The sequence below is a fragment of the Hyperolius riggenbachi genome, chromosome 12 (assembly GCF_040937935.1).
Source record: "Hyperolius riggenbachi isolate aHypRig1 chromosome 12, aHypRig1.pri, whole genome shotgun sequence".
Lineage (NCBI taxonomy): Eukaryota > Metazoa > Chordata > Amphibia > Anura > Hyperoliidae > Hyperolius > Hyperolius riggenbachi.
In genome coordinates, this window is record NC_090657.1 from 154,447,067 (window position 1) to 154,461,172 (window position 14,106).

Consider the following 14,106-nt stretch of genomic DNA (forward strand, 5'->3'; position numbering starts at 1 on the left):
AACTTTTTTCGTTACAAAATCTCTTTAAGTAGAACCCAGGAGAATTGCCCACAATAAGCTTCACATGTACTGTTTTGTTGTCATATCACAGAGCGACCCAACCAGGCATGGGAGGTGGTACGTGACCAGGATCTCTCTAACTGGGATGTGATCGCGGTTATGTCAGGCGATGGACTCATGTTTGAGGTATCTTTTTTTAAAGCTTACTTTACCACTTTAGCACAAGGGATTCTCTTCATTTCAACACTTGTATCTTATCTAACTCTGCTTTTCTTTACCAGGTCATTAATGGGTTAATGGAAAGACCAGACTGGGCAGATGCCATTAAGAAGCCACTCTCTATCCTTCCAGGTGGATCAGGAAATGCCCTGGCTGCTTCTCTCAATTATTATTCAGGGTAAAAAATGTACCATTTCCTTCGTTATGCTTGTAAAGACAACCAGCCATACTTACTTCTTCTCTCGGAGAAAAAATAAACAGTTAAATTATAACTGTATGGCCCGGTTCACACTTGCGTTTTGAGCAAATACTTACCGGTGGCAGGGGTCCGTTCCGTTCCGTTCTGAGAACATCCGTTTGCCATCAGGAGGCCATCAGGATCCGGTCAGGTCATGTTCAGTTTGCATCCGGATCTTCTTCCGTTCTTCATGCGTCCTGAATCCATTTCCGTTTTCAAAGAGGGGCCTGGAAGGTCTGGAATAGCACTGGAGTCCTTCTTGGGGAGAGCCTGCTGTGCGGACATCATCCTCCTCATCCCGCGGGGCCCTGGATGGTCGGGTCCTTCCCTGTCCTCCGCTGTGTTCTGGGGTGGCTGTGGAGAGGCTGGGGGCTGTCCGGAGCAGGGTACATCCACATGGCCGCCTGTACCATAGAGAACCCCACAGGAAGTGGGGTAGGACGTCCGGCTTTCATCCGGAAGTGTGTTGTGCACTACCGTTTCTCATCAGTTCCTGTTGTGCTGGGTTTCTTGTTTGGAGCCGTCCGGAAAATTGGAGCAGGTTGGAAAATTCCGGACCGCAGACCGCGTCCGGATCTGGAGGAATGGACGAGTGCGCACGGGTCCATTGCTTAACAATGGACCCTTACTCGTCCGTTCCGTTTGCGGACGTTGCGGTCCGGCAGCAGTCCGCAAATAAACGCCAATGTGAACCGGGCCTTAGGATTGAAAACTCAGTGTGTGTGGGCGTACCTATGAAATCGCCGCCTGGAGACTTGGGCGCAGGATACAGCTGATATATGGCTTATCCTGCTGCTGCACAAGTCCCGGCGGCGTTAATTACTAATCCCCCTTCCAGGTTGATGTGGATGGTGGGGAATGATGTAATTTGGCTTCCAGCTATTGCTGGCAGATGAATCACAGTGTTTTAAAAGTAACTTAAACTCTGTCTTCTGACGGCACCGAAGTTACTCACTGTGCGCCGGTATAACCTTAATTCCTATTACGGTCTATGGTGGCGCCGGCTGCGCCCAAATCTCCTGCACTGTTTATTACAGTGCTCTTGTGTGATTGTGGTGGTGGTGGTCAGGGAATGGGTTGTGCAAGTTGCATGAGATGATCCATGTTTTTCCTCCTCTTCACCTGCAGTTCAGAAATAAAGCACCAGGCAATGCTCCATGCCCGCCAGCTGCTGATTGGCCAGCACAAATCGCTGTAGATGCTAGATCACCCCAGATAATCATGTGTGAAAAATTAGTAAGAGTAATGTCTAAATATGTCATTGGTGGTCCAGTGTGACATGTTGAGATAGACGTGTATGTACAGTGCCAAGCACACAAATAAATGCTGTGCTGCTTTTCTTTTTTTCTCTGCCTCAAAGAGTTAATATTCGGCTATGGGACTGACTTCTCTAGTGGGGATCCAGTCAGACTGTGGGGTTTATTTACAAAGCTGCGCTGCTTAATGACTACAGCGCTTGTTAATAATTCTCAGCGCATGCTATGCAGTCATAATGTGCGCTGCAAAATTATGCTCTTCATTGTTACTTTAATGAGTGGCTCGTTAAACTTAACGAGTGCTCCACTGAACCCGCCCGGAGCCCGGCAGGTCCAGTAGCTTCAAAGAACAGTAGTCCTGCACTTTGATTGGCCTAGTAGGCAGCCTTTGTGAATCAACCCCTATATCCTCCTTCGCTTATAAGTAACTACAGCTTTCCCCGCAGAGAACTGAACTTTTGAGAGTAGGGGATAGATAAAAAGGTTAATAGTTCATATATTTTAGCACTAAGAGATAAGAGACTGACTGTTTCATTGAACTGAGACAAAACAATAAATCTACTTTTTTTTAGTTTTCAAACATAACATAAGATTGTGGGATATCTAAAAGTCATTTTCAGAAGTATGGTGATATATATAATTAGTTATCCCATCAGTTTATTCTCACTTAAGTATCACTTTAAATCACTTAAGGGGGCCATACATCAGCCAGCCGACCAACCAATCGATCATCCAATTCGATTATTATAATCGAATTGGATGAAAATTGGTGTTGCCAAGTGCATGCCCGACCGACAAACAATTCCGGGACAGAAATTTGGCCGCACGGTCAATCGCGCATGCTGGAAAATGTCGGGCCGAAGTTGGTTGGTCAGGTGCGCGGCGGTACACCGTCCGAATTGCGAACGAGCGACGAGACGACGAAACCCCCGCCGCTGCCGCCGCAATGTATAAATGTATGTGGTGTGTGTGCATTTATACATTACCTGTCCGGTGTCAGCCTCCATGCGGTTTCCGTCCATCTCGCCGGGTTCCGCATACACGCCGGCGCCGCATAGCCTCGTGGGTGGACGCGGCGGCTCAGCCAATTCCCTGATGATTTCATGCTGAAATCGGACGGGAATCGGCCTGTAGTGTATGGGCAGATTCAACTACAGACAAATTTATCTTTAATCAGATTCGATTAGAGATAAATTTGTCTCTTGGTCGAATCTGCCCATAATCGTTCTAATGTATGGCCACCTTAAGAGCTGAGTGTCATTGTCCCCACAAGGTAACTCCTACTTGTCATTCACCTAAAACAGAATATGGTGCTTGTGAGTAGTCTAATGATTTAACCACTACACCAAACATGGTAGTAAAGTGTTGACTGCATGATGGTATCCTCCAGTGGCGTAGCTAAGAAGCCGTGGGCCCCAGTGCAAGTCTAGCATTGGGGCCTCCCAAGCATTCTATAGATAACAATTGATACAAGGCACTAAAACCAATAAAAAGATGTCAGAGGTGCAAGCATGGGTTGAGAAACAGTGTGTTAATGATCACTACTATTCAAAGCGTCTATAGAAGTGAATATTATCAGCACAGGACCAATGAAGAGCTAATATTGTGTTTGAAGGGGGGGGGGCCCTCTAGTGCAAGGGCCCCGATGCGGTCGCTACCTCTGCACCCCCTATTGCTACACCACTGGTATCCTCCTTCTGGCCTGTTCAAGGACACTGGCCAGACCTTGGAATTGAACACCAAACTGCTTGGGATTGCAGTGTTGGGAAACCAGAGAGCTTAACCATTAAGCTATATCCATTAGGTTAAAGAGAGTCTGAAGCGAAAAAAAATTGCTACATTTACCTCTTAATTCAATTCAATACTCTCATCAGACGCAAACCGCCGCATCCCCGCTGAAAAACGAGGGCTGCAGACCCCCCAAATCCCGGGGGGGGGGGGGGTGGGAAATCTGGCAAGCACTTCTGAAGAGGCAGAGCTCTCTGCTGTAGCTCTGCCTCTTCTGATGTCAATTGCGTGCGCCCCGCCCCTCTCACTCTTCCTTCACAGAGAGGGGTGGGGAGAGGCGGCGATCTGTGCGGCGATTAACGGCAGGAGAGGCAGAGCTACAGCTCATAGCTCCGCCTCTCAGGGCAGTACAATCCACGACCGAGTTGGTCGTGGATGTTTGCCCGTGGATTTGGGGGGTCTGCAGCACTCGTTTTTCAGCGGGGATGCGGCGGTTTACCGCTGATGAGACTTCTAAAGCTAATTAAAAGGTAAATATAGCAAAAAAAAATTTGCTTCAGAGTCTCTTTAATAGTTAGCTTATAGACATTACATCAGATGACTTCGCGGCTAATCGACCTTCCAATTTGATTATTATAATCAAATTGGATGAAAATCGGTGGAGCCAAGTGCATGCCCGACCAACAAAGCGACAAATTTCGGGATGGAGATTGGTTGCATTGTCGATTGTGCATGCCGCAAGATGTTGGGCCGAAATCTAATCAGATTCAATTAGAGATAAATTTGTTGAATCTGCCGATAATCGTCAGGTCTATGACACCTTAACACTTACAAGATTGGGTTCTCTATGCCCTACTTGACCTACTGACTTGAACTTCTTTAAGACCTATCACTTCCTGGGAAAAAGAAAAGAATTAGCCAAGATTTGAACTTGTATATAAATAATTCAGTGTATAGTAGTTTGGTGATTTAACCACGACACCAAACATGCTAATAGAGCATTGACTGCATGATGGTATATGTGGCTATATTGAGCAGTTAAGATGCAATTACAAAGTTTCAGGTATAAGGGAAAAAAGGTTGTATGGCTTAATCAGCCCTCAGACTTGGCTAGGTTGGGAATTGAACCCCAATACTGCTTGTAATCTCTGTGTTAGGAAACCCAAGAGCTTAACCATTAAGCTATCTCTAACACTTATGATTGTGGGTTCTCCATGCCCTACTTGAACTTCTGAAGACCTATCACTTTTTGGGAAAGAGGAAACAATTAGCCAAGATTTGAACTCATATATCAATAACTCCATGGATGGTAGCTTGGTGATTTAACCTCCACACCAAACATGCTAGTGGAGTGTTACCTGCATGATGGTATATGTGGATATATTGAGCAGTCAAGATGCAATTACAAAGTTTCAGGTATAAGGGAAAAAAGGTTATATGGCTTAATCAGTGAAGGAGCCATAGCTCGCAGGTTAATTACTCCGAAGGTCAGCGTAACCATTACGAGAATTCCTGAAAGACCCAGGTTCTAATCCTGGCATCGGCTCCTTGTGACCTTGGACAAGTCACTTAATCACGCACTGTCCCAGCTTCCCAAACATGTAGGGCTACATTAAAACTCATGACTGGTATAACTGCTGAGCATCTTGCTGGCACTTCTGAAGAATCTTCTCTATAACGACGCTGTCCTGCCCAGGACAGCTGAGTTCTAAAACATTCTTTCATTATACGCCATTGGCAAGACATTATCCTTCTTCTGGCCTCCTCAAGGATGCTGCTTGGATGGGAATTGAACCCCAAACTGCTTGTGATCTCTGTGTTAGGAAACCCAAGAGCTTAACCATTAAGCTATCTCTAACACTTATGAGTTTAGGTTCTCCATGCCCTACTTGAACTTCCTTAAAACGTATGACTTTCTGGGAAATGGAAAATAATTGGTCAAGATTTGAACTCACATATCAGTAATTCTGAACACAGTAGTTTGGTGATTTAGCCACTACACCAGACTTGCTAGAAGAGCATTGACTGCATGATGATATATGTGGCTATATTGAGCAGTCAAGGCACAATAAAGTTTCAGGTATAAAGAAAAAAAAAAAAGTTACACGGCTTAGTCAGAAAAAGAGCCATAGCTTGCAGGTTAATTACGCCAAAGTTCAGCGTAACCATTACGAGAATTCCTGAAAGACCCCATCACTCGGGCTCCCGAAGATTACCGAAGCTTGGAACATCGGCAGAAGTGATGGAATGGGGGATCCAGCACTGGAACACGGGCACTGTAGGAGGAATGGGGAGGCTCTATTGGACCCAGGGCCTTCCCTCTCCTTAGAGGAATATCTGTCTTTTTGTTTTTTGGGTATTTTTGTCCCTTCAGACTTACTTTAACTGTCCCTCAGAGGGGCTTACAATCTAATCCCTGCCATAGCCATATGTCTATGTATGTATCACAGTCTAGGGCCAATTTATTTGTAAGCCAATTAACTTGTGTTTTTGGGATGTGGGAGGAAACCAGAGGGCATGAAAAAAAACCCACACAGAACATACAAACTCCATGCAGATAGTCTCCTGGCTGGGGTTTGAACCAGATATCCAGTGCTACAAGTTGAGAGTGCTAACAACTACACCACCATTCTTCCCATTGTAGCAAAGAACAGCTGACATTCCACATAGGTACCAGCTACACATAACCTATTCTCTCTACCAGCTTACCTGAGGTGGCACCCACGAGTGCTGTAATTACAGTGCAGGAGATTTGGGCACAGCCGGCACCACCGTACACCGTAATAGCAATTACGGTTATAGCGGCGCACAGTCAGTAACTTCGGCACCGTCAGAAGACGCAGCTGAAATTGATTTTAAAACACTTAGGGCCCGTTCACACTGCACGCGTTTCCAGCCGCGTTTTGGAAACGCGTGCAGGTGGCCAAAACGCACAACATCAGACATTGCATAGAGTGCAATGTCTGATGTTCACACAGCATGCGTTCCGGACCTGTGCGGTCCGGGAACGCATGCTGCACGCAGATTTTACAAAAACGCGCGGCTGTCCCATTCACTTTTCAGTGATGGGATCAGCCACGCAACGCATACGAACGCGGACATGCGTGCGTTCGTACGCGTTGCGGTCCGCATGCGTTGCGGTCCGCATTTTGTAGTCTGAACGGGCCCTTGGCTGGATGCCGAATTACATTATTCCCCACTATCCACTTGGACCTAGAGGGGGAATAGTATATAACGCCGCTGGGAACTTGTGCAGCAGCAGGATCAGCCATATACCGGCTGTGTCCTGCGCCCAAGTCTCCAGGCGGCCAATTCATATGTATGCAGCACCCATCCCTGATCGGTGCTCACGTTGTATTTGCCCACAGTCTTGGATCTTGCTCATGCACTCACTAGGAGACTCACAGGAAAATGGAGAGAAGAGGGGGATGTGGAGGACCCCTGTTCAGACCGTCAGCGTATGAAGCACGCGTATAAAAATCAAAGAAACGCAAGTTGAAAAACGCATGCGTTTTTCTTGCGTTCTAATGCGTTTTCTATTGCGTTTTGCACACACACGTGACCCAGGGGAAAAAAAAAATTATGGGAACCGCAGAGGGAAACGTACGCTAAAAACGCAATAGTACGCGTTTTTGATATGCGTCCATAGACTTTCATTGCGTCCGTTTCTATGCGTTACGCACAGAACTGCATGCAGCAATGCGGATAAGAAACGTATGCGTCTCATACGCATACATGTGAACTAGCCCATTCAAAAGCATTAGGAGCCGTTTCTATGCGTTTTTTTGTACCCGTACGCGTTCCCTGAAAACGGCTAGGAACGCGCATAGTCTGAACAGGCCCTAAAGTCATATGAGTAGGGGGAGGCATCTAATAGAGACATTAAAAAACCGCCTCCCCAATCATCAACCTGATTGACTGAACAGAAATCAAGGAGTCCTCTGTTTTCCGATACATTTTTTTTCTACTTGATCAGAGTAGATATTTTTATCTATATCTAATCAATTAAAAAAAAAATAAAACTTGTGTCCTCTGTAGCTTTTTTTATGATGAATCGGGCTAAGCTGGGCAAAGAATTAAAATGTGTATTTTAATACAATAATATGCAACAATAGAAAACAGGACATTGTGTCCTACACTATACACAGAACCAGTACTATTGCTAATATAATGGCTGGAGGTGTTGGGAGTTAGCAGATTATTGGTGCAGAGGGATGAATGGGAAGGTAGGATTGATGAGCCCATACAACATTCCCAAGGGAGATTATAAGGACAATAATAGCAGATGGGTTACTTCTGTTGGTGTTTTCAAGCAGTTGGTGAACTGTTGACCTTGCTTGCATTGTAGATATTGCTCTGAAAAGGGCACATTCAAAGGTTATTGTCCCAAGAACAGCGCCCTCTGGTGACACAATGGGCTCTATTCACAAAACTTCTCATAAATGACATCACCTAATTGGTAAACAAAAGTTTGCTTTCTTAAAACAGAAAGTTATTTGCAAAAATTCAGGTTGGAGTGAGCTTGAAGTGTCTCTCAGTGCATCACTGCTGAATATATGCAAATTATCCATTGTCATCCTTAGAAGCAAAACACACCTCCAGATCCGCTGGAGTGCAATGATGTGTCAGCTTGTTAGGGCTGGTGCACACCAAAAACCGCAAGCAGATCCGCAAAATGCTAGCAGATTTTTAAACGCTTTTTTTTATTTTTATGAGGCGTTTTGCTAGCGTTTTGCGGATTGCTGCTGCGGTTTTCAGTATAGTAGATTTCATATATTGTTACAGTAAAGCTGTTACTGAACAGCTTCTGTAACAAAAACGCCTGCAAAACCGCTCTGAACAGGCGTTTTTCAGAGCGGTTTGCGTTTTTCCTATACTTAACATTGAGGCAGAAACGCATCCGAAATCCAAAAAATGCCTCACCCAGGCATTTTTCGTTTCTGCAAAACGCCGCCTGCTCCGGTGTGCACCACCCCATTGAGATACATTGACCAAGCGGATCCGCAGCCGCAAGCGGATCTGAAAACGCCCAAAAAGCCGCTCGGTGTGCACCAGCCCTAAATTAGTACAGAGCCATAAGACATGAGTTCTGGTTCACCATGAGCTTGCTGGTTAGTCTGTACCCAATTGGTAAAAATAACCTTTCAGCAGTTTTACAAGCAAAATAATCCAAAGTAAGTTGTTCTCGATTAACTTCATTTCAATATTATTTTTCTTACCTTCATTATATTATATTTTTGCTCTTTGGAAGCTTAAGAATGTAACATAGATAAGGTGAAAAATCTTTGTAAGGGCTGGTGCACACCACAAGAACTTTTTAAACGCTACAGATTTTAAAGGGAACCAGAGAGGAATGGCCAGCCAAAATAGAAAATGATTTTATACATACTTGGGGCTTTTTCCAGCCCCATAAGCCTGGATTGCTCCTACGCCGCCATCCTTCGCTTCCTGGATCCGCCGGTACCGGGGCCCCCTCCATACCCATACGCAGTAGGCAGCCACATGCGTATCTGTATGGAGAGAGCTCCTGGTGATGCGGAGAATTGGCCGCGGCCGACTCGCGGCAATGACGGGACCCGGTGGCGGCGGATCCAGGCAGCGGAGGATGGCGGCGTGGGAGCGGTCCGTGCATATGGGGCTAGAGGAAGCCCCAGGTATGTATATTTCATCCTCTCTGGTTCCCTTTAACCTGCTGGGCGGTCTGGACGAGCTCAGCTCGTCCAGTACCGCCGGAGCCTGCCGCTCAGGCCCTGCTGGGCCGATTTGGCTCAAATAAAGTGCAGCACACGCAGCCGGCACTTTGCCAGCCGCGTGTGCTGCCTGATCGCCGCCGCTCTGCGGCGATTCGCCGCGAGCAGCGGCGAAAGAGGGTCCCCCCAGCCGCCTGAGCCCAGCGTAGCCGGAACAAAAAGTTCCGGCCAGCGCTAAGGGCTGGATCGGAGGCGGCTGACGTCAGGACGTCGGCTGACGTCGATGACGTCACTCCGCTCGTCGCTATGGCGACGATATAAGCAAAACAAGGAAGGCCGCTCATTGCGGCCTTCCTTGTTTATTCTGGGCGCCGGAGGCGATCGGAAGAACGCCTCCGGAGCGCCCTCTAGTGGGCTTTCATGCAGCCAACTTTCAGTTGGCTGCATGAAATAGTTTTTTTTTTATTCAAAAAAAACCCTCCCGCAGCCTGCCTGGCGATCTTAATAGAACGCCAGGCAGGTTAAAAGCTCTTGCTAATGCAATGCTATGGGGGATTTTTACAAAATCACATCGCTCCAGTGTGCACACACAAACACACATAGGATAACCTTAGCAGGAGCTTTTAAAATAACAAAGCGCTCAGAAAAGCTCTTCTGGTGTGCACCAGCCCTGAATCATGCCCTATGCATTCTCTTAGCTGTTGAGAATGCACCTCATCACACGCTGGACCTAGACTTCCTGCAAACAATGGGACAATTTATTCACAATAAGTCTGCATTTGAGTTAGTGATGGGTAACACACAGAATATATGTTCGCCATATACTTTGTTATCACGGGATACTTACTATATAACTTGCTTTGCTTTTCGCAGACAGCTAAAGACACACGTGAAATACATTTTGGCCTTGATTCACTAACCAGCGCTAGTGGGCACAAACCACGGAGATAAGTGGTCTGCGCCCACACATCGCGCACAGCCCAGGGCAGTGCACACGCAGCCGGTACTGATGCACTATTTCGAGGGCACCCGATGCGCCATTTTCGTCTACAGGGCAGCGGGTGGGACATTATCGGCGCACCACGCACTATTACCGGCTGCACGCGCACTGCACTGGGCTGTGCGCGATGTAGCTTTGCACAGCTATTAGTGCCTGCAAAGCTACATGTGCCGACAATACTGTAAGGTGCAGCAGCTCTCTGAGGGGTAATTATTGTGGTCTCTGTGATAGTAAGAAAGCTTACAGTGTAGGGCTTTGTAATCCTCTGAACAAGAAGAGAAGCAATGTCCACAAATAGAGAAATCAGCTGACTAAAAACCATTTTTTTTTCACTATTAGGCTCCTTTCACACTATGCAAGTTGAGCTGTGATAAGCAATGTGGACCTTAAAGTGTACCAGAGACGAAGTTATAAAATATTTATACATACCTGGGTCCTCCTCCAGCCCCCTCCCACACAGTCTTCCTTTGCTTTTTGTTGTCCCGGTAGAAGCCCCGTTTGGTTTGGCCAGTCGGCGCATGTGCAGTGCGACTGCGTGCGCTCCCCGTCTCGAGGCTAGGAGCGTTCTGCGCCGTGCTCACGGCTATGATAGTGGGGTGCGCACATGCAGCTGGACCACGTATGCGCATTGCTCCCCGACTGGCCAAACTTACTGGGCTTCTTACCAGGACAACGAGAAGGCGGAGGAGGACGGCATAGAAGCGATCAGTGAGGAGTGGGCTGGAGGAAGCCCCAGGTATGTATATTTTGTAACTATTCGTCTCGTTCACTTTACGCTGTGGGAAAGCAAGGGAGGAAGTATGCATTTCCTCGCCAGCCCCCTTTCTTAACCCTTAGGCCGGTTTCCCGCTAATAACCGGCGTTTTGGCTGTGGTGCAATTTGATTATTGCATTGCACCGCTAAAACCGCTTCATAGGCACCTGCAGCAATGCACGGTAATGAGCCTTCATTTAAATCCTGGCATGGAAATCCTGACAGTGATTCAGATCTGAAGTGAGGTTCTCTAGCGCTCACTTCCTGTGGTGAAAATACGAATTTGCACGGAAGTGTATTGAAGAAATACGCTTCAGTGCATGGTCACCGCAACGCGAAAGTTTTACATTTTTGCTTACGATCGCAGCAGTCACTGTAGATGCTTGCTGATGTGATGTTGCGTCAGATCGGATGCTTGCGGTGCATAGTATTGCACCGCATCCAATCTGAAATGCCCCATAGATTTTAATTGCTTTAGTCTTACCATGCGGCAAAAAAGGGTAACACAACGCAATGAAAACATCCCAGTGTGAAAGGGACATTTAAAGTAAAAGTCCAGGCAATTTCAGAAATGTTATAATGAATCAGTAACTAAAAACCGCAATGTTATTTATTTTTTATTATTTTTCCTTTTTTTTTGTACAGACACCAACAAGTCACAGGGAAAAAACTCCTGACGAATTGTGCGTTCATCCTCTGCAAGGGTCAGCCTCTCCCTCTGGACATTGTATCTCTTACCACCTCATCTGGGAAGAGGATGTTCTCCTTTCTTAGCCTATCCTGGGGCTTCATTTCAGATGTTGACATAGAAAGCGAGAAATACAGGTTTATGGGTTACGCCCGCTTCTCTGTAGGCACCTTTGTGCGGTTGACTGCTTTGCGTACATACAGAGGTCGTCTCTCATACCTTCCAGCCATCTCCCCACCTGCAGAAGCAGACCCTACAGTCACCACCAATGGTGGACAAAGCCTTTCATCAGATGGCACGGGAACACAAGTCCTGGAAGACACATTACTGGTTCCTCTGGATCAGCCTGTTCCAAGTCACTGGCAGACAATTGAAGACCAGTTTGTCCTGGTTCTGGCACTCTACCAGTCACACCTTGGGGCTGAACACTTTACAGCACCTATGGTGAAAGGTCCAGGTGAAGGGATTATCCACCTGTACTATGCTACCTCCAGAATCACAAGGACATCCCTTATTAAGCTATTTGTAGCAATGGAGAAGGGAACACATCTAGACCTGGATATTCCACATCTGACTCACCTTCCTGTGCTGGCATTGCGTATAGAACCACAAGAACATACTGGTATAATGACAGTGGATGGAGAGGTCATTCAGTGCAGCCCAATTCAGGGTCAGATGCACAAGGGCTTGGGCCGTGTGATATCTATTGCTCAGGCTCATAAAGCAGACAGTAATGATGTATGAATGGCTAAAGAAACATGCACTTTAAAGGGAGTCTGAGGCATATTTAAAAAACCCAAATACTCTTTCAAGGATAGGGAAGGCTCTGGGTCCTATAGAGCCTCCCCCTTCCTCCTGCTGTCCCAGACTTCAACCGCTGGCTCCCCCATTAGCAATATCCAACAGATAGGTCGGAGATTGCTCTCTGCTGCTTCAGAAGTCTTCGGGAGCCTGAGTGCTCCTGAAGATGGGCTGCTCTATACTGTGCATGCACGAGCATGCTCTCTTGTGCACATGCACAGTACAGGCTCCCAAAGACTTCCAAAGCCTCCCGTGGTCGGGATTTAAATGGAGGAGCCAGCGCTTGAACGAGTGGACCATAAGAGGAACGGGAAGGCTCTATACTGCAGTGTTCCCCAACCCTGTCCTGAATGCCCACCAACAGTGCATGTTTTGTGGAAATCCACAGAGGGAGTTAATCAGCTCTGCTGAGACACTAATTACCCCACCTGTGCATGTTTGTGGTTTTCTGCAAAACATGCACTGTTGGTGGGCCCTGAGAACAGGGTTGGGGAACTCTGCTCTATAGGACTTAGAGCCTTCACCCTCCTTGGGTATCTTTTTTTTTTTTTTTTTTTTTTTTTTAATATGCTACAGACACTCTTTAAGAGTACATTTTATTCATTTAAGTACATTCAACAACAAATATTGCACAGTTTATTCAAAAGTCAGTGTAACAAGCACAAAGATTTGCTTCCGCTACCTACTGCACAGACCTCCTACTGGTCCCAATAAGTACAGCAAGGCTGCATTTACTTTAAAATAGCTCTGTGAGTAGGTGTTAATTTATACTTTGAGAAGACATTTCAAGAAAGCAGTCTTAGTCATTGTTGGAACTACAGAGAAGTATTATTTAGGAAACAGTGCAACCACTTCACAGTTCAGCTTCCAGTTTTGTAGAGGGGGAGAAAATTCCTTCCAGGTCAATGTTGAATATTGCAAAGATTTTACTTGACAGGAAGTGCCAGGGGGGTGGTCATTTGGCTGGCTACCATCTGTAGTCACATAATCTCATCTCTGCTAGGAAAGATTTGGGATTTATCTCTTGCCAGTAATGTACATGTGCAGCTTCATTTCTCAGCGTAGATGAAGGGTTCAATGCAGTGAACACAAGAAGGCGCTGAGGTAAAAAAAAATAGGTACTTCTCCATTAGCCGGGCGCATCCTCTAGGTGGCGACAAAACTCCACCAGAGTTACATTTTTCCCTACTATCCATGTCGGCCTGGAGGGGGAATAGTAATTAGCGCCACCTGCCGGATGCGCCCGGCTAATGGATTAGTACCAAAAAATACTGCATACAGTCTGTAGCGTAAAGCAATTTGCTACATTTACAGGAAGCAGAATTTGAATTTTTGGAGCAGTTTTTTAGATAATCAAAGATTGAAAATGAAAGCTAATTTTGTAATGTTAAATTATAAAAAATATAATATTCATTGATTTACAGTGTATTTTTTAATTTCTCTTAAAAAACAAAAAGTGTATCTTTTAAATGGGAAATAATTTATCTTTATTTTGGATAATGGAGAAAGAGGTGACAATCCTTTGAGGCTTTATACTGTAGTCTGATTAAGTATCACTGACTGGTCTTTGGACCTCCATGCTTCTAATATGCGGAACAGCAATAGAAATCTGAAACATAAACATCCTCATTAAAAAAAAAAAAAAAGTATTTTGTGCTGCCGGTGCCCCTTAGGCAGAGACTTGCCCAGGAAGTGATGCAAATTCATACGGTGGGAAGGAGATGACAAACCA

The 14,106-nt window shown here is 46.0% G+C and overlaps 1 protein-coding gene across 7 annotated transcripts in view; it reads left to right on the forward strand.

Moving 5' to 3' along the window:
* Positions 1–13,791, forward strand: part of SPHK1 (sphingosine kinase 1) — a 92,188-nt gene extending 78,397 nt beyond the window's left edge. For all 7 annotated transcript variants that reach the window (XM_068264167.1, XM_068264170.1, XM_068264169.1 and 4 more), the window contains 3 exons: positions 92–186; positions 282–397; positions 11,531–13,791. In XM_068264167.1, coding sequence (XP_068120268.1) covers positions 92–186; positions 282–397; positions 11,531–12,317 — 998 coding nt within the window. In that variant the 3' untranslated portion in view covers positions 12,318–13,791. The remainder of the gene's footprint in view (positions 1–91; positions 187–281; positions 398–11,530) is intronic.
* Positions 13,792–14,106: the final 315 nt, after the last annotated feature.